Source organism: Pelobates fuscus, chromosome 9, assembly GCF_036172605.1.
Source record: "Pelobates fuscus isolate aPelFus1 chromosome 9, aPelFus1.pri, whole genome shotgun sequence".
Taxonomy (NCBI): Eukaryota; Metazoa; Chordata; class Amphibia; order Anura; family Pelobatidae; genus Pelobates; species Pelobates fuscus.
The window spans coordinates 161957496-161981648 of NC_086325.1; the positions used below are offsets into that span (position 1 = coordinate 161957496).

A 24153-nucleotide genomic window follows, 5' to 3' on the forward strand; every position below is an offset into this window, starting at 1 on the left:
CAAAGTGTCACGATTCGGGAACCTAACACGCTAACAGGTCACAGATAGTAAAGGGTGCAGTACCGGTCCTTAGAATGGCCGGGTTAAGAATAGTCAGGAGACAAGCCAGAAAACAGGAGAACGAGAAACAAGCCGAGGTCAAAGGAATGGAGAAAGCAGGAGAATCGGAATAACAAGCCAAATATACGGTAACCAGAGAGACACACGAGCAAAAAGCAATACAGGTATCAAAGACCACAACAGGGCACTGAGAGAAAGGGAAAGTAAGTATTTAAATCCTGTGCTTAGTTCTGATTGGATAGCTTCCAATCAGAATTAACAATCACAAGAGGGGGATATCTATACCTCCCACTGTGATTATTGTGCTGTAGCTCTAACGCCGGGTCACGTGAGTGACCCCGGCGTTCAGATATTTGTGCCGGCTCCCAGTGTGCAGCGTTATACATGCTGCCGCTGGGAGGAGAAGCGGAGGACGTGAGCGGCGTGTCAAGAAGAGAGGATGCCACTCGCTGACAGGTAAAGGGAGAGGGGACCGCGGGCAGAGACGGACCGCGGGTGAGTGCTGCGAGAGGATTGCAGCTTCCCCTCACAGCTGCCCGCGGAGCCCTGACACAAAGTCCCTACCCCCCATTTCCTTCCCCTTACCAGCCCCACCACAAGCCTTAAGCAGTCTGAGCTCCGCCACCCTGCAAAAACAGCGCTTTGCCAAGACCTTCCTTAAACCGCAGATTTAACAAATCCCAACCCACCTCAAGAGGTGCACTCTGTCCTGACTGAAATACCCAGCCAGTCTATTCTCCAGCTCTCTGTGTCTAACCCCCCCCCCCAACCTCCGAATAAAGCTGGCCATTAAACTGTTCACCTTACTTCGGCAGCAATCAATCACCGCAGCATCCCTTGCATGCCACCACTGAAGGCTTGGAACAATCTCCGACCAGATGACCAGGACCCGTGGGACCAAATCCCAATGATGTATTGCTTCATCCATCTAACCAGGTCCCTCTGCATAACCAGCCCCAAATCATGGAAGACAATAATATCAGGCCAACTACCTTCCCCACAAATCGACCTCCATCCGAACCCCCGGTACCCAAGCCATTTTAACACAAACTGGTCCTCAGGAAAGCACAGCTGCTGACCCTTAAATTGAACTGCAGTTCTCCTCTTTGCCCAAAAGATGTAAGAGTGCCCAATGAGCCACACCACACTACCTAGGGAAATAAGAATGCAAAGTCAGCATCAGCCCCCACCAACCTGCTCCCCCCTGTCCCTTCACACCAGCTTACCCAGTCAAATGAATGAGCAGAATCTCACCGATTCCCACCTGCCAATTCTCTTAAACCAATTCCTTGTGAAACCCCAATCAAGTCGCCTCCGTAGCGGCCCCAAATGGAATGAGTGCATTCCAAACTGTTCCGGACACAACCCTAAGATTCCGAAAAACCCTGAAAAACTGGAACCTAGACACCGATGACCCATCCATGTGAACCAAAAAGGTCCCCCCCCCCCCCCCCCCGAGTTTCGCCAAGTATCTTTCCACTGCGCAAACCGGGCAGAAACGGGACCCCAGGGAAAGCGTGCAATTCTATCTCCTTACCCTTCCCACGCACATCCGTTTTCGAACGGGCCAAAATAATAATCACCCTGTCTGCAACCACCGAAACGTCGCCCCACTGCAAGCCTTCCCCACCTTTCCGATTAGCACTGACCAGCTCACTCACCCGGAACATCCCGAAAAACGCCAGGAGATATGCTACCCCAAGTAACAGAGCTTCGTAGTCGCTAAAGCAAACCTCTGGCAAAACCCTAACCAGATCTCCCAACAGTGGTTTGGACATGGGTCTACGTGCATCCAGCACCCTTTCGACCCCTGCAGAAGTCCTTCAGCGCCTGCCTTATAAGGAAGTGCTTTGCCAGGTCCCCCCACCCATGGAACTTAAACCAGAATGCCAGCACCGCCATGTGCCTAACACGGAGTGATACTAAATAAATGAATGGGCACTTGACACACAGACACCCTCACAGGCCAGTACGTACATCATTACATGTGAAGCTTCGCCTTCAGATCCTTGCATTTGACAGAATTAAGCAGGCATTAAATGCTGATCCTTTAAATTTCGATACATTACTTAATAGCTAACTTTTAGACTTTTAGTTGGTTGAAATGACAGTTCCACAGCTGCCAACACTGAGAAACTGAGAATAGAGAAATTCTGGCACGTGTCTTGCCATCTTGGTTTTTTCTCAGACGTCTGACTTTAGGGGACACTAGAGAAATGTCAACATAAAGCACAGTGTGATCTGTTTATTCCAGACTTTCCTCCCATAATAGAGTGAGTTAGTGGAATTCTGTTTATGGGTAGCACTGGTTGTCTGTCCTTAGTGGCTGCCTTTCATCCTGGAGGTAAAAGCTCACTGTTTCTAACTCCCCTACGTCTGTCTTAGTTAATATTTGGCAATGTTGACAAGTATACAATTCCATTTTGAAACTACAGAGATAATACCATGTAGTTGTCTATAACATGTTACATTCAGCTCAACATAGAAAAACTTTTTTTTAAAATCTTTTTTAAGAGCAACCTTTCTCTGTAAACACATAAAAGTAATTATTTTTAATTACGATTAGAAGGATTCTTCATCATACAACTTGACAATTTGCTGGCAGAGTCTAATAAGGGGTTAAAGAAGAAAAGAGCTTCTTTAAAGGGCCATTTAAATAGAGCAAATCAGCTGTCATGCCAAGCAGAGGACCCTTACATGGCACCTGTTGCTACAGAACATAGCACTGATGGCTTTGCAGGGCATTTAACTTTTTTCATGCACTGTGTGGCCAGCTGTGTCTCAGTCCTGAAGTGGCTAACGAAGAATCTACATCTCCAGAAAATATTCATTTGCTTCATACACTTCTTGGTCATTCCCTGCCAATGGGCTCTATAGTGGCAAAGCTTCTGTTACCAACCATCAGCAGTCTGGCATTTTTGCCAACCATCAGCATAGCAGCCAAGAGGCAGTTTCATTTGGAGGCTATGGTGTATTTTTTCACTATGTTCTTCATTGCGGTAAGCAATCTCATTATGTGTGTGCGCATGCGTGTTTGAATATGTAATCAGTTCTGCTCTTATGCTAAACTAAGTATATACAGCTGAAAACATGTGGGTAAAGATGTCTCATTGATAATAAGGTGCCTTAACACAGAGATGGAGATAGTTGTACGATGCATATGTCTTTTTCACTTGAGATACAACACTACAAAAACTTCTGAAGAGGAAGAGTGGGTTAAAAACGAATAAAGGCTGAGAAAACATCTAGCTTTACTTTCCAACTAGAATGTACCATTAACTGTGAAGTGACAGTTCCTCTTTAATAAATGCGGTTTTATTTGACACCATATGTGGTTAACATCTCCACTACAGTGAGGAATATGAGTATGCTCACATAATTAAACACTAGAAAACATTCAGGAGATTATTCACTAAACTCAGAATTTTAATAAGCAGAAATCCAATTGGTTGAATATAGGCCAAAATAGCTGATCTGTAAAAATTCTCCCAATCAACTTTAGTCACAGTCTAATTCAGTCTTAAATTTACAATTTGTGTTTCAAGTTGCTCCAATTCAGAGTTTAGGGAATATCTGGTAAGCAATACCTGCACACCGTGGAAGGATACCTGGTACAGCCTTTTTTAAGCAGTGACTAGGTGGGGAAAACAGGTAAAGTCATTTTCAAGAAGATAAATATGACCCATAGACCATGTCTGTGAACTTTTTACATCTTAGTCAGCCTATGCATTAAGCTTGGTGGTTATACAAAATACATGCCTATAAATGCATATATAGTTGTGATTTTGTCTTGGTTAATTGTGTTTGCTTTGATAAATCTTTATCAACTATGTTTTCTTTTCCTTTGTTATTTATTCTGAGACTAGGCCACTATTGAGATTTGGCAAAGGAATTACAAATGCAGGCTAATATAGCCAAACTAGAAATATTCTTCAGCTCTCCTATTTTGTTCTTTCATTTTCAATCCACTCGTTGTATGTCTGCAATAACAACGTTTGAGCAAATCATTTTTTCCTAATGTGTGACACAAGTACATACAGTATTGGGTGCCACAAATACTCAGTGAAGTTATCTAGCTGACCAAAACGGTGATTGTACCCACCAAATTCACAAACAGCATATCAATATATCAAACTAACATGTTATGGAAATCATTGAGAGTAGACAAATGCAAAAACAGCCCCTGCTTATATGCAGGCAACAGTTGTTCAAGAGTTTGTCAGCAAAGCATCTATCAAGTGGAATCAGATGTCTCTGTGACTTGTCAGCTGTGGGTTATTGAACAAACCAGGGCGTATTTATGGGATTTTCTGCAAATGTTGCCACATGCTAAATGCTAGATAGTTTGTCATCTTGTTCTCTCTTGTTTCTATAGATTTTCCATGCATGTGAAGGCCCTGGCTTATCATTCTTGTGTTTCATGAGATACGATCTGCTAGAATATTTCAGTATTTATGGGACTGCACTCTCGATGTGGGTGTCATTGATAGGTAAGTCCTGTTGCAGCGAAATGGTAGATATTTAAGATTGCCACCTTTTTGGAAAAAAAATACCGGTCATGCTAATTTGCATACTTAATTATATTATGTGACATCAAAAGACATTATACCAACTGATGTTACGTAACATCTCAGAAAGTTACATAAGAGAAAAAAAATGACTAATACATTACTTACAATCTGTGTACTTTGTCTTATTGTGCTTGTAGCAGTGTGTGTATACTGTCTGAATGAGTGTGTGCATAGCAGTGTGTCAATGCCTAAAAGTGTATATGACACTGTGTGCACACTGTTGTCTGTGTGAGTGTATCATTGCGTGCATACTTTGTCTAAGTGTGTTTATAGCTCAATTACCGACTGTGCCAGTAAAATACCGGACAGGTGTCAACCCTATTAAGCTATTGGTAATGTAGCGACACATAAAAAAAAAAAAAAAATTTCAGGGCAAAGAACTACAAGTGTATCAATTATGTCAAACCCTTTGTTTTTCTAACAGCAATGGCTGATTTTGATGAACCCAAAAGGTCCACAATAATCATGTTTGGAGTACTCACCATTGCAGTGAGGATATATCAGGATCGCTTGGGATATGGAGTCTACTCGGGTCCTATAGGAACTGCTGTACTAATGATCTCAGTAAAATGGGTAGGTATCCGAGACAGTATTCTGGAAAGAAAAGGAAATATATCAGACTAGGGTACTATACAATTATAACACACACCTCCTACGTCGGAGATGAAGTACCCACTCATATTGGTGGATGAGAAAGATAATATTTTGGGCTAAGATATCTGAGATGCAATTATAAATGGATGTCTAGTGTCCAAACTTATTTCATTAACTGTATAGTAATTCTGTGCCAGCAGTTGATTTGTTAGATACTAATACTATTTCCCTGCCAGTAGGGGCACTGCAGGTCCAGAGGCAACACAGATTTTATATACAAAATAACTACGTAGTTCAGTTACACACAGCTTGCAACACGCCGATAATTGCCAAGATTGCAGTTTTAAACACACTAGGGTGAAAGGGGTTAGATGATTCTAAAAAGTACAAATCTCCAAATAGTTCACAGAACTGTAAGACAAGCAGTCAATATGCTACAAGTTAATATATACTGGGGAAAAAAATTAAAGGAAGTGCCTTTAGAGGAAATGTTTCTAAAACTATATATATATATATATATATATATATATATATATATATATATATATAAATAGAAAAGTAGGAGCTGCACTCACGGTCTTGGTATCAAAGTAGAAAAATTAGTTTGTTCCATGTGTCACAAACGACGTTTCGGTCCACACAGGGACCTTCCTCAGGATAAAGTGAACCACTAAATTAATAATATAATATTAACTGAACAAACTGTGGAGCTCTATCATCACATGGCAAAATATATAAATGTATTCAGTCATTATTGCCACTGTATTTGCAAGAAATAATGAATTATATAATTAGATTGATAACCCAACAAAACTCTCTGCTTTCAGTTAACTAAAATGAAGGAGAAGAAAGGCCTCTACCCAGACAAAAGTGTCTACACGCAACAGATTGGCCCAGGATTCTGCTTTGGGGCATTGGCATTAATGTTGCGTTTCTTTTTTGAGGTATGTCCTTGAGGTACCATCCATACTGAAGAAACAAATCTCCAAATCAATCCAAACACATCCTAATCTGATTTAGCTCTTAATTAACCATGTAGCTTGAAAATGCCTTGGGAATTACACCATGAACCATTCCCAAACAAGTCCTGAAATATATAAGCCCACTGGCTGTATAAGCGGTCAGTGGACACATAGTAGAATAAATAAGTGACATACAGGGGTCTCTGGGGTCTGAAACAGCAAAATAGCACCAGAGCATTCTCCGTCCAATGCACAGTGGTAAATGGCAAACAATCACCCCTCTCACCCAGATCTCAGAGTGGGCAGATAAATAAATGTATTTTAAGTGATTCTAATGCATAGCCGTGCAGTTCTTGTGTACTACCAATGTATTAGGATTTTAATCATTATATCTACTATAACAGCAATCATGCAAAATGTTCAGGGTATCTCTGGGCTGACAGCGAATATTGAATGACTACAAACAGTAATGTCAGTCAGTGTCTGGGAAATGATTTAAGTGTAAAGGTTTTGACTGATTGCCCACTGAATTGGGGGTCTGTGATTATATCCTATCTACCCAATGCTAGTTAGCGGCATTCTGCAGAGAGTAGCAGAAATAGGGAGACTTTTCTGGGCAAAGAGAAACAGCCCTACTGTTCACAAGCGCCCGTCACTCAGCTCGGGTGCTGCTTTCTTTATTAGGAAAGGCAGGAAATGAGACATGAGGTCATTTTATTTTAACCTACAAATTAAACTGTGTGCGATTTTCCAACTTGACTGCTTTATGGGACATACACAAATGAACTGGATAACACAGAAGCCAATCTGTATTTTTCTTAAATTATTAAAGGAAAAATGTATTCCTAAAATACAAAAAGAAATAGCACATTCTGCATCCTAATGCTTTTGCAACGGTTTGCTTCCTTAAGTGGGTCGCCGCTGGGCTCTGTTGCTCCGTGGTAGTCCAGTGAGGACCTTCCAGCTTTTGCAGAGCCGCACAAACCATGTCCGACATCATTCATTGGTTGAGGGCATTAGCTGACCGTTCTCAATGACTGACAGACATGCAGAGTTGACATTAGCTAGCCCGGACCTCTAGTTCCGAGATGGCTCATGAAACCCCAATGATCCTGCCATGGTGCTTGGAGAAACCCTTTAAATGACAACTGTCATCAAATTTTCATCTCTTTTGGAAAAACATTATTATGTTTAATTAAAGTTATTTTTTTAAATAATGTATATTGATGTTTTTGAAAAATATTCACTGTTTATCTGGCTGAGCAGCCATTTTTGGCCAGACCCTGTCAATGTGAGAAGGTAGAAGAGTACAGGCAGTTGAACAAATATAACTAAATTCAGAGCAATGTTGTGATTGGTCTACGTAAACCTTGTTTAAAAATGAGAAGTGAAAATTTGATGCCAGCTGTTCTTTAACTGGCTCTCAAACAGCTCTTAAAGTGCTATCAATAGTGATGTCGCGAACATAAAATTTTCCGTTCGTGAACGGCGAACTTCCGCAAATGTTCGCGAACGGGCGAACCACCATAGACTTCAATAGGCAGGCGAATTTTAAAAATGATGGAAAAGTTGTTTCAAGGGGACTAACACCTGGACTGTGGCATGCCGGAGGGGGATCCATGGCAAAATTCCCATGGAAAATTACATAGTTGATGCAGAGTCTGGTTTTAATCCATAAAGGGCATAAATCACCTAACATTCCTAAATTGTTTGGAATAACGTGCTTTAAAACATCAGGTATGATGCACCGCAAACAGTCCATTTGCACAACCGCAAACTCCCCATTTGCACATGGTTGGATACCAAGCTATCCATGTCCCGTTCCTTGTCCTCACTGATGTCATTGAAGGTCTCTTCCTCCACCCAGCCACGTACAACACCAAGGGTCCCCGAAAGGTGACAACAAGCCCCCTGTATTTTTTTTTTTTAAATGTACACTACTGTTACACCAGATATGTTGCACTGGTGTAGACACTGTACCCTGGCAGGCCCCAAAACCCACACGTGTGAAGGAAACTGACTATTATTTCACAGTCAAATTTCTAGGTTTTTTTTTTTTTTTATGTACACTACTGTTACACCAGATATGAGTTGCACTGGTGTGACACTGTGCCCTGGCAGGCCCTGAAACGCACACGTGTGAAGGAAACTGATTGCTATTATATTACAGTCAAAAAAGTTTTTCATTTTTTAAATGCAAGCTATTGTGACACCAGATATGAGTGGTGGCACTGTACAAGTGGGAACAGTATACGCTGTGAGCCTGACACATGCTGGCAGGCAGGCAACTGCAATTAGAATACACACGAAAAAAAAAAAAAAAAGCAGACTGATGTTCTAGCCCTAAAAAGGGCTTTTTGGGGTGCTGTCCTTACAACAGAGATCAGATGAGTCCTTCAGGACTGTAGTGGACACTGAATACACTAGCCTAGCTATCGATTTCCCTATTAAATCAGCAGCAACTACACTGTCCCTCCTCTCACTAAGAATGCAGCTTCCAGGGGGCGGGGCCAGTGGTGTATACTGGTGGTGTATCCTGGTGCTGCCCTAGGCAGGACAAAACTCAGGCACCCCTCCCCCCCGGCCCAACCCCCACCCAACCCTTCCTCACGCCCCGCCTTCTAAATACACACATTCACTGACAGATACGCATACACTAGCTGACAGAAACACACACTCGCTAACAGAAACACACACACACTAACAGACACACTCACACTCACTATTTATTTATTTATAAAATATTTTACCAGGAAAGATACATTGAGATTTCTCTCGTTTTCAAGTATGTCCTGGGTCCACAAATCATACTAACAGACATACTCACACTCACTAACAGACACACACAGTAACAGACACACACACTAACAGACACACACACTAACAGACACACACACTAACAGACACACACACTAACAGACACACTCACTCACACTAACAGACACACTCACTCACACTAACAGACACACACACTCACACTAACAGACACACACACTCACACTAACAGACACACACTCACACTAACAGACACACACACACACGTTTTTTTTTTAACCCCCCACGCCCCAGTCTCCTTACTTTTGGGAATGCTGAGGGGGTTCTCTTTCTTCCTGGGGGTCCAGTGGCTGCTGGGCGTCATATTCCGGCTCCCAGCCTCACTCTGCGGCGCGCGAGGGAGCTGAGCAGACAGCTCAGAGGAAGTGCTCCCTCGGCGGTCGCCCCCCCGCCCGCCAACGCCGCCCCCTGGAAAATGCCGCACAAGGCAAATGCCTTGTTTGCCTCGCGGCTAAAACGTCCCTGCCTACAGCAGAGGAAAACCACTTTTACAGTAAGACCAATAAGGTGGAATTCTTAGTCTAATGGTGTGGTTATATCAGTGGTGTATTTTGGATTTGTGCTGCCCTAGGCACAACTAAATTCAGGAACCCCCAAAATCTAAATTTGCCCCCCCAATTCGTGTCAATGCCATTTTTTTTAATTACAGACACATGTCCTCATTGATACATGCACTAATATACACTCACTGACAGATACACAGTCATTGGCACACACATACAGTCATCAGCACACACTGTTTAACCAACACACACTTTCACTGACAGACACACACTGACACACCCACTCACTGACAGGCACACACTCTCAGATACACATAAAATGACATACACACACTGACACACACTCACAGGCACACCCATTCTCACTCAGACACAAACTGACAGCTACACTCACTCACAGTAAGGTGGACAGCTCCAGAACACGAGGCAAACAAGGCATTTGTCTGGGAGCTTGGGGTGGCATTTTTTGGCACCCCCCGAAAGTGCTGCCCTAAGTAAATGCCTTGTGGTAAATACATCCCTGGGCGGGGCCTAGCTGTCATGGAGGAAAGACGCACTTCGTGTGAGCTCCCTCAATATCTCACTTTAAGCAGCTATCAACAAGCGAATTTCACCCCAGAAGGGGATGACCCAGCAATGTTGCTCCTACCTGACCGACCCGCCATGCTTAATAGCGGTCAGCAACTCGACATAGTCTTACTTACCTCCGCGTGGCAAGTGTGGCCTGGTGCTCACCGGGCGGGAGAGGGATGCCCAGGACCAGCTACTTCCCGGCAGGAGCTCCGTTACCCCCCCCCCTCGGACCGGTGGGGGTTATCCCGGTCCACCCCTGAGAGGCTGTCTGGAGCTAATGGACGCACAGAGCACAGCCGCCCAGGCTGACATACTCATCTGCGACTCTCCCAATATGGCGGCAGCCGCGTGTCCTCCTGGTACCAGCAAAGCATGGCAGGATATTGAGTCTAAGCTGGACAGACTCTTTAATTAATTTTGGAAGCAAATAACAAGCAAGAAGCCCCAACAAGCTCCACCACAGCTAAGCAAAGCAGTCCCCATTAAAATCCACAAACGCAAAAGGCGTCGAAGACGGGACCGGAGGCACAAACAGAAATGCAGAGCCTGCCCCACGTCAAGCACTCGCCACCACCTTAAGCCACCACAATCCCGCACCGGACGTGAAGCACCACCGGGACAGATCCGACCACCCGACAAAACAAGCTTCCACCACCTCAAGCCGCGAACCCGGCACTCAGCCAGAGACTTGCCTTTGTTGTTCCAGGTATCAGGGACTCCCAGGGTCTGCACCTGGCGCCCAGAAGGGATCGGATGAGCACAAGCAGTAAACAGCAGCCTGCCAAGCATGTCCCACTATAGCCGACCCTCCACACCATGCCTTTGATCACATGAACTGCTCTATGCACATTAACTAATCGTAAAGTAGCAAGCATTTAAACATGTAATTATTTCACCTCCTAAAGAGTTTATTGTCGTAGTTCCTTACATGCCTTTACCTTAACCGTTCATGTATTATGTTTTTCACTAGTCTCATTTCATGGGGCGACTCACACTTGATTTATAACTAGTGGTGGAGCTGCTGATATAAATACACAGTTGATAACGTGCAAGCTACACCCTAAACATGACAGCCATCTTTCACAACAATGTACTGCTTTATACTCATACCCTCAGTGCCATGATATACACACGTTCAGCCTAGCATGCTCAAATATAACAAACTTCTGTCTTTAAAAAAAAAAAATATATACAAAAAAAAAAAGAATGCTGCTTCAGAATTAATCTAAATTGTATGCTGTCTACGAGGTGGGAGGGTCTGCTGCTGATTGACTGGAATGTGTCTGCTGACTGTGAGGTACAGGGTCAAAGTTTACTCAATGATGACGAATAGGGGGCGGACCGAACATTGCATATGTTCCCCATCCGTGGCGAACGCGAACAAGCTATGTTCGCCAGGAACTATTCGCCAGCGAACCGTTCCGGACATCACTAGCTATCAAACGTCCAAGTGTTTTCAGTATTCCTGTTGGAAAGGAAATGGTTACTCCAGATTTGGTGTAAGATGCCCCCGTCTGACATCACAGGCTACTCATAGAGAAATCTATGCTTTGACAGTTTCTCTAGCGCTCTCTGGGCCACCGAAGGAGTTTGAAGGAAATATAAAACTGTGCAATTGAGAGAGGCAGGAGGGAGCACACAGTGGGAGGACTATATTGCCCCTGCAGGCGCTCTGCCTTCTAGGTAGAAGATAGTCACATCTTTCACCAGAGTTTTAACAACAGACGCATAATATGCTCAGAATTGACATTAGACAGTCCGGAACAGAGTTCTGGGATGCCTAGGTCATGTGTGCTAGGGATGCAACTAGCCCTCAACACACAATTAACAATAACTCAATATGCGCGGAGTTTCAACTACAGGAGGAATCTGTCATTTCCATTTAATACTGATCCCATCCACAAGAGACAAAATATTTCCTCTGCATGAGATAAAGTAAACCCAGACAATTATTTCAGCATCTTATTATTAATTATAATAATTTATAAAGACCCAACATATTCATCAACACTGCACAATAGATGGCCTAACAAATAAGCAACAAAATTGGCTGCAACAAGTCAAGTTGGAAGTACAAGAACTGATGGTGATGAAGTTGGTGAGACTGTGGGTAGAGGTGGTAGTACTACAATTTACCTGGAAGTAGGCAGATGTGGGTGTAGTAGTGCTTGAAGGAGGCAAGCTGAGGTTAGCAGTATAGTTATTTTAACAATCGCATAGTAGTAATAATTTGACAGAGGTAAATATTACTGTAAATATTTTGCCCAATCATAACAGATTCTTCCTCTTTTTTAGGAATGGGATTATACCTATGTGCACAGCTTCTATCATTGCTCGCTAGCCATGTCCTTTGTGCTCCTGCTCCCCAAAATAAACAAAAAAGCAGGTAATGGAGGGGACCCAACCAAGATGAACTGCTCAACTTTCTGCTGCTGTGTGTGAGGTCATCAAGTGGAAGTGGAATATGATATTTAGGAACTAACCGGAAGTGTTTATTCCACAAACTGATGATTCCAAAATGGCTAGCCCAGGTATAGCGAGTTTCAACCTTGGTCCCATACATGCCTAAAGACAGCATTTATCACAAATGTCATTGTTAGTAAACTTCAAATCAATTTCTTTTACTATGAGAGATACTATTTTTTTTCTTTTTCTGCTGACCCCTGGCAGTGCTTGTAGTGATAGCGTCCAAAAATGCTGTATTTTAATGTATGCTAAAGTAGAAGTTTTCACAACTAAATGGGCATCTGATATATAAAGGGAAAAAAGAAAGCCTTATACATTTGAAATTGAGCAATTTAATTAATTTTCTTAGCAATCTATACCATCAACTCAATCTGATCCTTACAGAAGAAAAAATGCTTCCATTAGGTTCAGTTTACAGAAAAGAACATTTAGAAATGTTTAAAAAAAATAAGTGAATGTCCTGGAAAAAGCCTTGAAATTTGCATTTATAGCCTGATATGTACACTGCTCACTGAACAAAAGATGTATTCTGATTGGCTGAATGCACCAAGCACCGTACCATGGCTTAAATTCTACCTGTATTCTGATTAGCGTAAAGCCCAAGCACAGTACCATGGTTTGAATTCTATTTATATACTGATTGGCTGAAAGCCCAAGCACAGTACCATGGTTTGAATTCTATCTATATTCTGATTGTCTGAAAGCCTAAGCACAGTACCATAGTTTGAATTCTATCTATATTATGATTAGCGTAAAGCCCAAACACTGTACCATGGTTTGAATTCTACCTGTATTCGGATTAGCGTAAAGCCCAAGCACCATACCATGGTTTAAATTCTACCTATATACTGATTAGCATAAAGCCCAAGCACAGTACCATGGTTGAATTCTATCTATATATGGATTAGCATAAAGCCCAAGCACCGTACCATGGCTTAAATTCTACCTGTATTCTGATTAGCGTTAAGCCCAAGCACAGTACCGTGGTTTGAATTCTACCTGTATTCGAATTACCGTAAAGCCCAAGCACGTACCATGGTTTAAATTCTACCTGTATTCGGATTACCGTACAGCCCAAGCACAGTACCATGGTTTGAATTCTATCTATATTCTGATTGTCTGAAAGCCCAAGCACGGTACCATGGTTTGAATTCTATCTATATTCTGATTGTCTGAAAGCCCAAGCACAGTACCATGGTTTGAATTCTATCTATATTCTGATTGTCTGAAAGCCCAAGCACGGTACCATGGTTTGAATTCTATCTATATTCTGATTGTCTGAAAGCCCAAGCACGGTACCATGGTTTGAATTCTACCTGTATTCTGATTAGCATAAAGCACAATGTACAGACAGTATAGGTTGACCTATCCTACCTAGCAGTCTTTCACTGAAATAATTGTATTCTATCATTACCACACCTGCAAAATACATAAATGATGTCTTAATATGATGTTGTATTATATTTTCTTAACCTTTTAAAAACGAATTTTAGCATGATGCCCTACTTATTTACCATTTGCAAACCCATAGAGCCAGTCATATGCTAAATGAAAAGTCAGTTTCTTGTCTGATTAGTTTCAGGACCGTATTGGTATGACGATTATAATCGACTCCAATAGGTCTGGTGAACTATATAGGCAAGTTAATAGAGGTCTTGCACTAGGACCAACTCCTATATTTTTTCTTTCAAAACTATACCAACCAAGCAATATAAATATTGTGATATGTGAGAAAAACCTCCAAGAACCATCTGGAACAGTAGCTCAAAGAGAGCATTGAAAAACCAATGAAGTGGGCATGTGGTTTAAATTAACCTCTTCACTACTGAGCACTTTTTGACTGAAAAAACTATTAGCAAAACTTGTGCTTGAAGCAATGGATGCATAGTGAGCCGATTAACATATTTTACCACAGCGATATTGCATATTGATTGCTTTCCAGACAAACTTATTTAAACTTATTTTTCACTTGTTCGTTCAGCCTTTATTAATATATATGAGAAATGAAAAATGTTATATAGTGTAGATTGCCTTTTATGTTACAGTATATCAAATGGTTAGATATCTTGCTTATGGGTATTTATAATGAGCCTGAAGGCATTACTAGCAAATGTCAACAGAATTAAAAAATAATCTGCACATTTATACTTATTCCTTACATACAGTATATAGTTAAATGATATATTTCTAAAATAGATGTAAATAAAACTGCTATAGCAACATTTTAACAGAAAATAGCTTACTCATTGAACTGCAGTGAACTAAAAATTATTTGTAAAATTCAGGCTAAAATAACCTATAAGCTGCATAGGAGATTATTATTTTTTCACAATCAGTTTTTTCTTTTCAGTTTTCAATTCAACAAAATTCACTATAAAGTAAAAAACATTTTTTAAAACCCTAAATATGTCTCTTACACCTATGCCTGGGCAGCCAAATTAACTGCAATGTATAATTCAATATTTTGACCAATGCAAAAGTTATTTTATAAATGCTATTTTTTAGATTTGAATTTTGTATATATTGTTTGTTTTTAACACTTTTAATAGATCATTTTGCTGTTACTGTGTGATTGTTCGTGTGCTATTTAAAAAAAAAAAAAAAAAAGAATGCAAAATATATATTTAATTTAATAATTACAGCAAATGAATAAGCAGAATGTTTATTAACTAGTGCCAGCTGCAGGCACTATGTATCCGTTTCTGTTTTATTACATGTTATTTGTTAATTTGGACTGGATAAAAGAACAACCTTGTTATGTAATGTGTATTATTTTGTAAATACCTACATTGACAGCAGAACATCAGCTGCTGTGTCTGGGGTATATCAGGAATATATCTGTATCATAGCAAACTGAAATGCACTTATTCATCCATACTCCCGGTCGTGCCGGGCCTGCTAAATGTTCCAAAAGCCTGAATCATGACTGCTCAGCTCATACATTCAAGTAAAATAATACACTCTATATCAGAAATGGATTATCTTGGCATCTCAAATGTTTGTGAACTACATTTCTCTTGAGGAGAGCCATCACTGTACAATATACTGAATGCATGAACAGATTAACACAGAGGGAAACATTTAAAGGGGCAGTCTAAGCAGCATAACCACTGTAGTTCAGTGAAGTAGTAATGTTGCAAAAAAAACTATTGGCACTATCTTCCATGTTTTATGTCAAACTGTTTTGAAGCATAATGACAAAAACATGGCTCTCCGTGTCCCCAAATGAAACAATTAGGGGACACTCCTGCATGTTGCCATTCAAAATTTATATTTTGATTTACTTAAATCCTTGCCCTTTGACAAGTGTAAAGCACTGATATTCATTTCACAATATTGTGCAGGAAGCATAAATGACCATCGTACTCAGTCCAATATCTTCTCCATATTAATTTAGAGAGATTAGTAGAGGGCTCTTTGTCTATTTAGCTAAATGGCGGATATTAAGACCCTTGATAGCATTTGTCTTTAGACTTTGGAAAAAACTTGATCATGGAAGACGACAAAATTGACATATTATTCCCATAATTCCTGTTAAAGCTGCAGATACTGAATTTTAGTTGCATTTCAAAGAAAAGTAGACAGTGTAGCGAATAGGAAAAGGATGTGAGAAGCAGGACAGATGTGATAGGGTGGGTGTGGGAGACTGTGAATAGGTTTAGAAAATACAAAATACTGTCTATATCAATGTTAAGCATTGCCTATTTGTTTTTGTTTTTTGTTACTTGGTAAATTCTTCTTCTGATAACCACGAGGAAGGTTTTAGTGTTCTAGTTAGCTAGGTCCTGTCTACAATGTAAATAGCAAGCAGATTACTTCCTCTGCATTTTGACAGGCTACTTACAAACATTATAACGTGAAATAAAACTGGTGTGATTACAATAAATAAAGTATGGTATTACAAGTAAGTGAAACTCATAGTCACAGTGTGATTTTTGGTGGCAGGAAGAGGTAAACTGTGATCCTCAATAAACCCTTAACTCTCAGGCAGAGTTTAAGGATCCAGTGTTCATTCATCAACTCAGAAACCAAGCATGATTCTGCCAATATCTTTAAGGGAGACTAAATGAAGAGTAGAGGTCTTAAAAAGAAAAAATACTAGTAGAAAACAAAATATAGTATATACAGATACACCTATTGGAGGATAGAACACAACCTCAGTGGGCAAAAGGTTAAAAAAAATTCACAGCAATTACCCTTGTACTGATAGTACTGTAGATAAGGACTTCTCTTAGTCCTCAAATCAATATAGAAAAATACAAAAAGGTAATCCACAATACAATAACAACAAAGAAAAACAGTGCAATATTGTTGAAAAATTGTGTGAGTCAAGACAAAATTCTTGTCTTCTGGTTTTCCTGATCCTGGGATCCTGTGACTGTAATTTTAACTATGATGTGCATATTTGCACTTTCACCTTGTAAGTGTGCCTTTTTATTAAAAAGTGTAATTTTACTTAGATACTCTGCACTATTATTTTCTTTTTTACTTTCCATATTTGCCATGATGTTCCACAAGTCCTGAGGCTACTATAATTCGATGATATGCCTACAATCAATATTGGTTTGTAAGTGTGTCTAATTATTAATTTATTCACTCACACAATTTTTCCAACAATGTTTTTCTTTGTTGTTATTGTATTGTAGATTACCTTTGGGTATTTTTCTATAGTAGAAAACAAGATATAACCCAATAATGATATATCTTGTAAGCTATTGCATTTGTGAATACTACTCTGTTAAAGGCACACTATTTTTATCCAGGCCAATTAATTGCAATAAAGTGTTTTAGGTTCAGTCACCTTGCCCCTTTAACCCTACAATGTAAACACAATTGTTTTTATTTATTTTTTAGAAACGGCAGTGTTTACACTGCAGGTTTAAACCCACCTCTAGTGGTTGGCTACTTGACAGCCACTAGAGGCACTTTCGATGCAGTAAAACTGTCACATGATGCAAAAGCCAATAGAAGAGCATTGAATTCAATGCTGCTCAGATGCATCTTGTCCCCAGTGCTCCTTATAGAGGAGGATCATCCACCACTAGATTAGGCCGTATATGATGCACCAATATGATGCGAGGGCAGTGCAAGCAAAGCCACAGCTTCCTGAAATAAAAAAAAAATGAATTTGACAAATTTTTATGGCATACGGGGAGACCTACATAGAACTTGGGACTAGAGCATTATAGCGTTAGGAGTACAGGTTTGTATTCCTAACACAAAAGTGTTCATTTAATTTGAAACTTTTCTAAAATATTCTAAAATGCAGAGGCCTCTTTAGAAAAGCTTCATATGACCCTAACATCAAATTCAAAACCAGACTCTCAGGCCAGAAATAGCAGCTCACAGCGTTAAAATATGTATTTCTATGAGAATGCCAACATTCTATATAAGTCTGAAATAAACAGGCTAGAATGTATGTTAAAGAGGAACTACCAACAATATTTTGAAGACAGATCTAACAGAATTATTTTATTTATTTACTGGCACATTTTTTTAAGTTGTTTATTTTATTTTTAGGAGGTAAAGACTCATTATAGCTGTACTCTGCAAAAACGTGAAAATTCTCGACCTGCATCATTAGATGTTGTAACGGAGCTCCCTGTACTCCTGGCTAGGTAACTCCGCCAAGGACCACTTCCTAGCTGAAACAGGGTTCAAACCGCAGCACTTCTGCCTACAGTGGCTTGACTGGAGCCCTGGAACCGCTCCTTCCTGGAGCCAAATTAGGAATTAGCTCTAGCCCTTACAAGGACCTTCCCTGTTGAATCCCCTGCAAGCTGGAACAGCAGACACAAAAAGATAAGTCCAGCGCTCACTCCCATCACTCCTGGGTAGCAGCAATGACCACAGTACACATCAGACCCAATATATAGTTAAAAAGAAAAATAAAAAATAAAAAAAAAGTTACCTGCGCTCTTTTAATCCTTATGTATTTTTAGACAAATGGAGGTCATTTAGTTACTCCAATGGCCATTGTAGGGAATGCCCGCCTGCCAACGTCAAGGCAGACCCCCCTAAGCGGGTCCTACACTGACCCTGGGGTCAGTGTAGGACCCGCTTAGGGGGTCTGTCATGACGTTGGCAGGCGGGCATTCCCTACAATGGCGAAGGGTCAGTGTAGGACCCACTTAGGGGGTCTGCCTTGACGTTGGCAGGCGGGCATTCCCTACAAAGGCCACAGGAGTAAATCTTCTTTCCCTCCAATAACAGGACGACACACAGTTTTGGAGTGCAAGATGGAAAATCGTTTTTAATAGAGGCACACTGGCCTCTTATTCAAGTTTCCCAACAAGGCCAACATACAGGTGGACCTTGTTGGGCACAGGGACACAGAGTGAACAAACCAATAAAAACAGAGTCATTCAGTGAGACACTCCCATACACAAACAATAGAATCCCTCCTCTGTGCTTGGCAGATAAAACAAATGGTCCCTGAATAAATTTAAAAACAAACCAGATTTGTAACAAATCTTTCTAGTTTACTAAGGTCTACAGAAATCTATTTTGTTCTTTTTAAATCTGTCTCTTAAAGGGGACCTGTCACCCCCAAACCACTTTAGAAAGCGCAAGGCATTTCATCTCTACATTGGGCTAGTAAACGTATTGATTTGTAGATAAACCTATGTAAAAATAAGTCTTTCTACAATTTCTCAGTCAAATATTCGGCATAGACGCTATTCCAACGATTTGACTGACAAAGGAGAGCAGAACAAACTGCTCCCAGGCAGTCTTTCTTCTCTCCCAAGCATAGTAACTGCAGTGCATGATGCAGTTGCTATGGAAACTCCTTAGCTGACGTTGCTAGCGCCAGCTAGGGAGTATAGGAACAGAATAAATGATGTCACTCAGTTTAGGCTCCACCATGTCAGCATCACTGAGGGAGTTTACACTGCTTGAGGAAATGTTTTCAAGCAGGGCAAATGAAAGAAGACCGCAAGTGGAGTTGAGGATGGACCGGAGAAAGTGGTTATACAAAGAGTAACATCCATGACGCTCTGAAGATGGAATCGCTGGAACTGATGAGAGTATATCTCAAAAATGTATATTGCATCATGTATCTTTGTGATATATGATGTAGTCATTGTATATGGGAGCGATTTAAGGCAAGTATTTTTTTTCATTCCAGGTTTACTGGATTTAAATGTTTAGTACTGTCCTAATGTTTCTAATACCCCACTCCTATAGTCTGTAAGCTCTTTTGAGCAGGGTCCTCCTCAACCTATTATTCCTGTAAGTTTTCTTGTAATTGTCCTATTTATTGTTACATCCCCCCTCTCAAAATATTGCAAAGCGCTACAGAATCTGTTGGCGCTATATAAATGGCAATAATAATAATAGTAATAATAGTGCAGTGTCCCTGTTCCCTTAACCCTGCAATATAAAACAGTTTTTTTTAACCCTTTGCATGGCTGGGGTGGTGGGCACTATAGTGTTAGGTGTACAGCTTTGTATTCCTAACACTAGTGTTCCTTTTAAGGATTAATTATGTTAAGTCTTAGGAAGTAAACGTAATTAAGGATCTGTAATAATCACACACTCTGCATATCCTCAGAGTAGAAGCATTGTCATACTTCTTGAGAATTCTGAACCTTTCTGCATAATCTAAAACATTCAGAATGTGCTTGCTGTCTGGAACGTATGCAAACTAAGGAGAAACGTCCACATCTAGGGCCTATTAAAACGTTGTGCCGAGTCAATGCCCTTATTTCTTTTATCAAACACCCAATTTAAATACAAAGTTTGTGAACAGGTCATAATCTTAGATTTTATGTGAAAAAAGACCCGCAGCTGACAACACATTTTAGTGTGGTGTAAAATAAAGCATCAGATACAAACTGTGCCCACTTTACTGCACAGTCAAATTAGTCCTCTAACAAGTCCATCCTGGAACATCTCGCATGACACCCAACCCTGCGGATATTTAATTTGATCCATTGCGATCCTCATCTGCTCATCAAGACACTTCAGAATTATGTCCTAGCTCTGCTCCCACCATAATAATGATGTATGTCGATTGCTCAAGCAAACCTCAATAAGAAAAGCCGTGCATAACGGAATAAAAAAAAATAACTATACTTGCATGCTTAAAAAGTTGTTGCTGCTCTCTGGCGCTGAAGAGGTTAAAACCCAGGTGGACCTGAAAGTGACATCTCCAGAAAGCACTATTGTTTATTATAGATGGTTTATAGGTAGAAGAAAAAGGAGGGGGGAGAAAAACGGTCTTCTTGTTAGGCTTGGCAAGAAAGTCTAGTGCATGTTTGAAAAAGCACGAGGCAAGGTCCAGACCAAGAAAAACAAGAGTCCGCTTCTGTCTTTCCCCTTTGCAATGTCAGGGGCTGGCAAAACCCCATGCCTGCAAGCTTCCCATACCTGATCTGGAATGGAAGCCTGAATTCCCCAGCTCTCTGGGGCAAAGAGTCTGGAAGCTTGTAGAGTTATGGACCTCCACCATAGGATTGCTTTGTGGTAGCAGGTTTTAATAATATATAAATTCTGTGCAGCTTGAAAAATCAGCCTGACAAAGAATTACTATTTAGTCCATTCATTTATTTCTGAAGGATTTTTGGAAGATTTCCAAAAACATTGTCACATTTGGATTGCCTGCAGGGTATGAGAGAAGCAGCAATATTTGGATGCACTGCCTTTGGTAAAGTGACAAACTCAGATTGTTGTTTTTTTTTTTTTAAAATAATGAAACAATGGCTGAATCTTTTTCCCCCACCCTTTAGGCTGTGATATGCAGTGATACTTTCCAATACTAATCTATGAATGATACGTTGGTGTTTAGACATAGCTTTGCCATTGGATACAGGGCCAGATTAAGAGCCCAGTGGGCCTGGTGCTGACAATTATGATGGGGCCCAATTACAGAATCTTAACGACAAAAAACACTAAAACAGTCATACCTCTCAAGGGTCATCTATCTGATGGAGTTGGTGTTGGAGGGAAACTCAAAGGATGCAGCTATAAGAAAACACATACTCTATGCTAATTTCTTTATCTATTTAATGCTTTCATCTTTCAAGTAAATCCATACCCCATAACAGCAGTGTCCATGGGCGGGGTAAAAGGGTGCGCCACTGACGCGAATCACGTGACCAGAACATGCCTGTTACAAAACGGTTACAAACCCGGATTATGTTGACTATTTTGTGATACTATGGCTTCGGTACTTGAATGCTGCACCCTCTCCCGAATGGATTATATATACATCGGTTCGTTAAACGAACAACCGACCACCCGGCTCCTGGCGTGTGCCGCCACTTAACCTCGGTCACCTCTCAAACTACCGAACGGTCGACCACCCGGCTGAGAGCGTGTGCCACCAATTGATCACCCAGGGAGTTGCGGTTTGCGGTTAACCGCAGGCTAATTGACGGCCCCAGTATATATCCGTCTGGGCCTAGTCTACCGATGGTTAAACTACCGAAAGAGTCACGAACGGGGACCACCTTCAATCTGGCATGTGGCCTCAATTAGAATGTAGAACGTTGCAGTTAACCGCAGGTTAAGTGCCCCTTCACGGAGGGCTAACTTTGTATACCGAACAGCGACAACATCCAGCCAGAGAGCGGGGATTCGGGCACAAGTCTGGCCGTTATTAGTTCCACGAGTTGACGCCGAGGTCCCGCTGCATATTGTTGGGGACATATGTTCTTGCATATGAGACACGTTCTTCCACAGTTTATATTACTACTTAAAAATCTGCAGTAATTCGCTATTTTGATTCTTGCTTAAAAGTATATGCCTGTGTTGTACCTTTTAACAAGTAAATGACCAAGATCATCTATAGAGGTAGTTTTAAACAATACTTCAACTTTGCGTAAATTACTATGCAGGGATGCCACCCTGTCCGTTTCTGCTTTATGTTACTTACAGCATATATTGGCTTGCATAGTTATTTCATTCATGTCTTTGATGAATGAACATACAGTGGAGATATCCCTAAACTGGCAATTGTTAAGAATTAATGCGAACTCCCCCAACCCCAATATAGCTATTTTGCCAATTCCTCACGAATTCAAGTGAATAACACTGCAAGTTTGTGCTAAGCTACAAACCTCTAAAGAGGACATTATAGTCACCAGAACTACAGCTTAATGTAGTTGTTCTGTTGAGTATAGTCAGTCCCTGCAAGCTTTTTGTAGTAAACACTGCCTTTTCAGAGAAAAGGCAGCGTCTACATTACAGCCTAGGGACACCTCCAATGGCCACTTCTCAGACAGCCACTAGAGGTGCTTCCTGGGTCAGTGCTGAACACGGAGATGAATCAATGCGTCTCTATGAGGAGAGGCTGATTGGCAGGGCAGTGTTTGGACACGCCCTCTTGGCTGAGATGATCAGAACTGACTATATCAGCCAATAATACTTTTCTATGGGGAAGCATTGTGATTGGCTGATGAAGAGACGGATTGTGGGCAGATTTTACTATATTTGTGGGCAAGGGGGATCCAGGGTGGTTAAATAGGGATTTTAACACTATTGGGTCAGGAATACTCGTTTGTGTTCCTAACCCTATAGAGTTTCTTTAAATTAATGCTTGGTAGTGCCTTAAAAGACATGCTTAGTGCTCCCATTAAGAGCAATGAGACAGATTTGGCTTAGAAGTCTCAGCCACTTCCTTGTCCTTGAGAAGTTGTAAATGATGTATGTGACGAAGTGCCCTTCGCCACTAGGTCCTGGAGAGGCCTGCTTGCTAGCCTCCTGCCTTGCAACTATGGCCCGGGGGTATGTGGCCCTTTAAAAACACTATTGGTCTTATGGACTTTTATTTGGACTCGTGCTGGCCCTTTAAAAAAATAAAACAGTGTATGGACATATTGAAACTTTTGGGATACTTGTTCTGCCCCTTTGAATCTATGGGAAGGTGTGCCTCTTCCCCCTCCCCCTGTCCCATTGTTCTCCAGCAGGGCGTTGTCCCAGGGACACTGCCAAACCAGTTGGAACTAGCTGCTTTGTCCCTCCTCGGTCAAAATATGACTTCCACCTATCTCCTGAACCACTTAACCGATTCAAGTGAATTTTGGATATGTTTGTCCCCAAATTATGCTGGTTATAAAAATATAAGATTGATATCGCATGTAAACTCACAAAGTTACAAAAACGGCATAAAAGTAAGTTTTTTTTAGCTTGGAGATAATTGAGTTGAAACAGTAATTTACTCAATTATCTCCCAAGCAGAGGGGAGGATTCTCATTGTAAAAAGTGGGTGTGCTTATCCATGTGCCTTTATTTTATTGGTTGTTAAATTTACAGTTCCAGTGCCCGTGCCCCACAAGGTCCACATCGGTGGTAACCTTGCTGGGAAAGTTGTATATAAGCAGGAATAAACACTCATTGGAGTCAGTTCTTCTTGACTCTCAACACATAGTCTTGTCTCGTAATTGGAGGGGACAGCTATACTCACAATGGGGATATCTATGCTCTGCATACGCGCCTGAGATTTAATCACTTATCCTGATACGCTCTCCTGGAGGAGAGGTCTTCCCCACATGGTCCTGGAGGACAGAAGCTGATCCAGGGTGGAAGGAAGACGGCGAGACTCCAGTTAAGCTACGGCGGTTGTGGTGTCCGGTGCAGTGCTTG

The 24153-nt window shown here is 41.1% G+C and overlaps 1 protein-coding gene across 1 annotated transcript; it reads left to right on the forward strand.

Moving 5' to 3' along the window:
- Positions 1–2839: 2839 nt before the first annotated feature.
- On the forward strand, positions 2840–12647 carry MYMK (myomaker, myoblast fusion factor). The gene is made up of 5 exons (XM_063431685.1): positions 2840–3059; positions 4436–4550; positions 5056–5204; positions 6053–6169; positions 12394–12647. The coding sequence occupies exons 1-5, from the start codon at positions 2925–2927 to the stop codon at positions 12538–12540; spliced, it is 663 nt and encodes a 220-aa protein (XP_063287755.1). The 5' UTR covers positions 2840–2924; the 3' UTR covers positions 12541–12647.
- The last annotated feature ends 11506 nt before the right edge of the window (positions 12648–24153 follow it).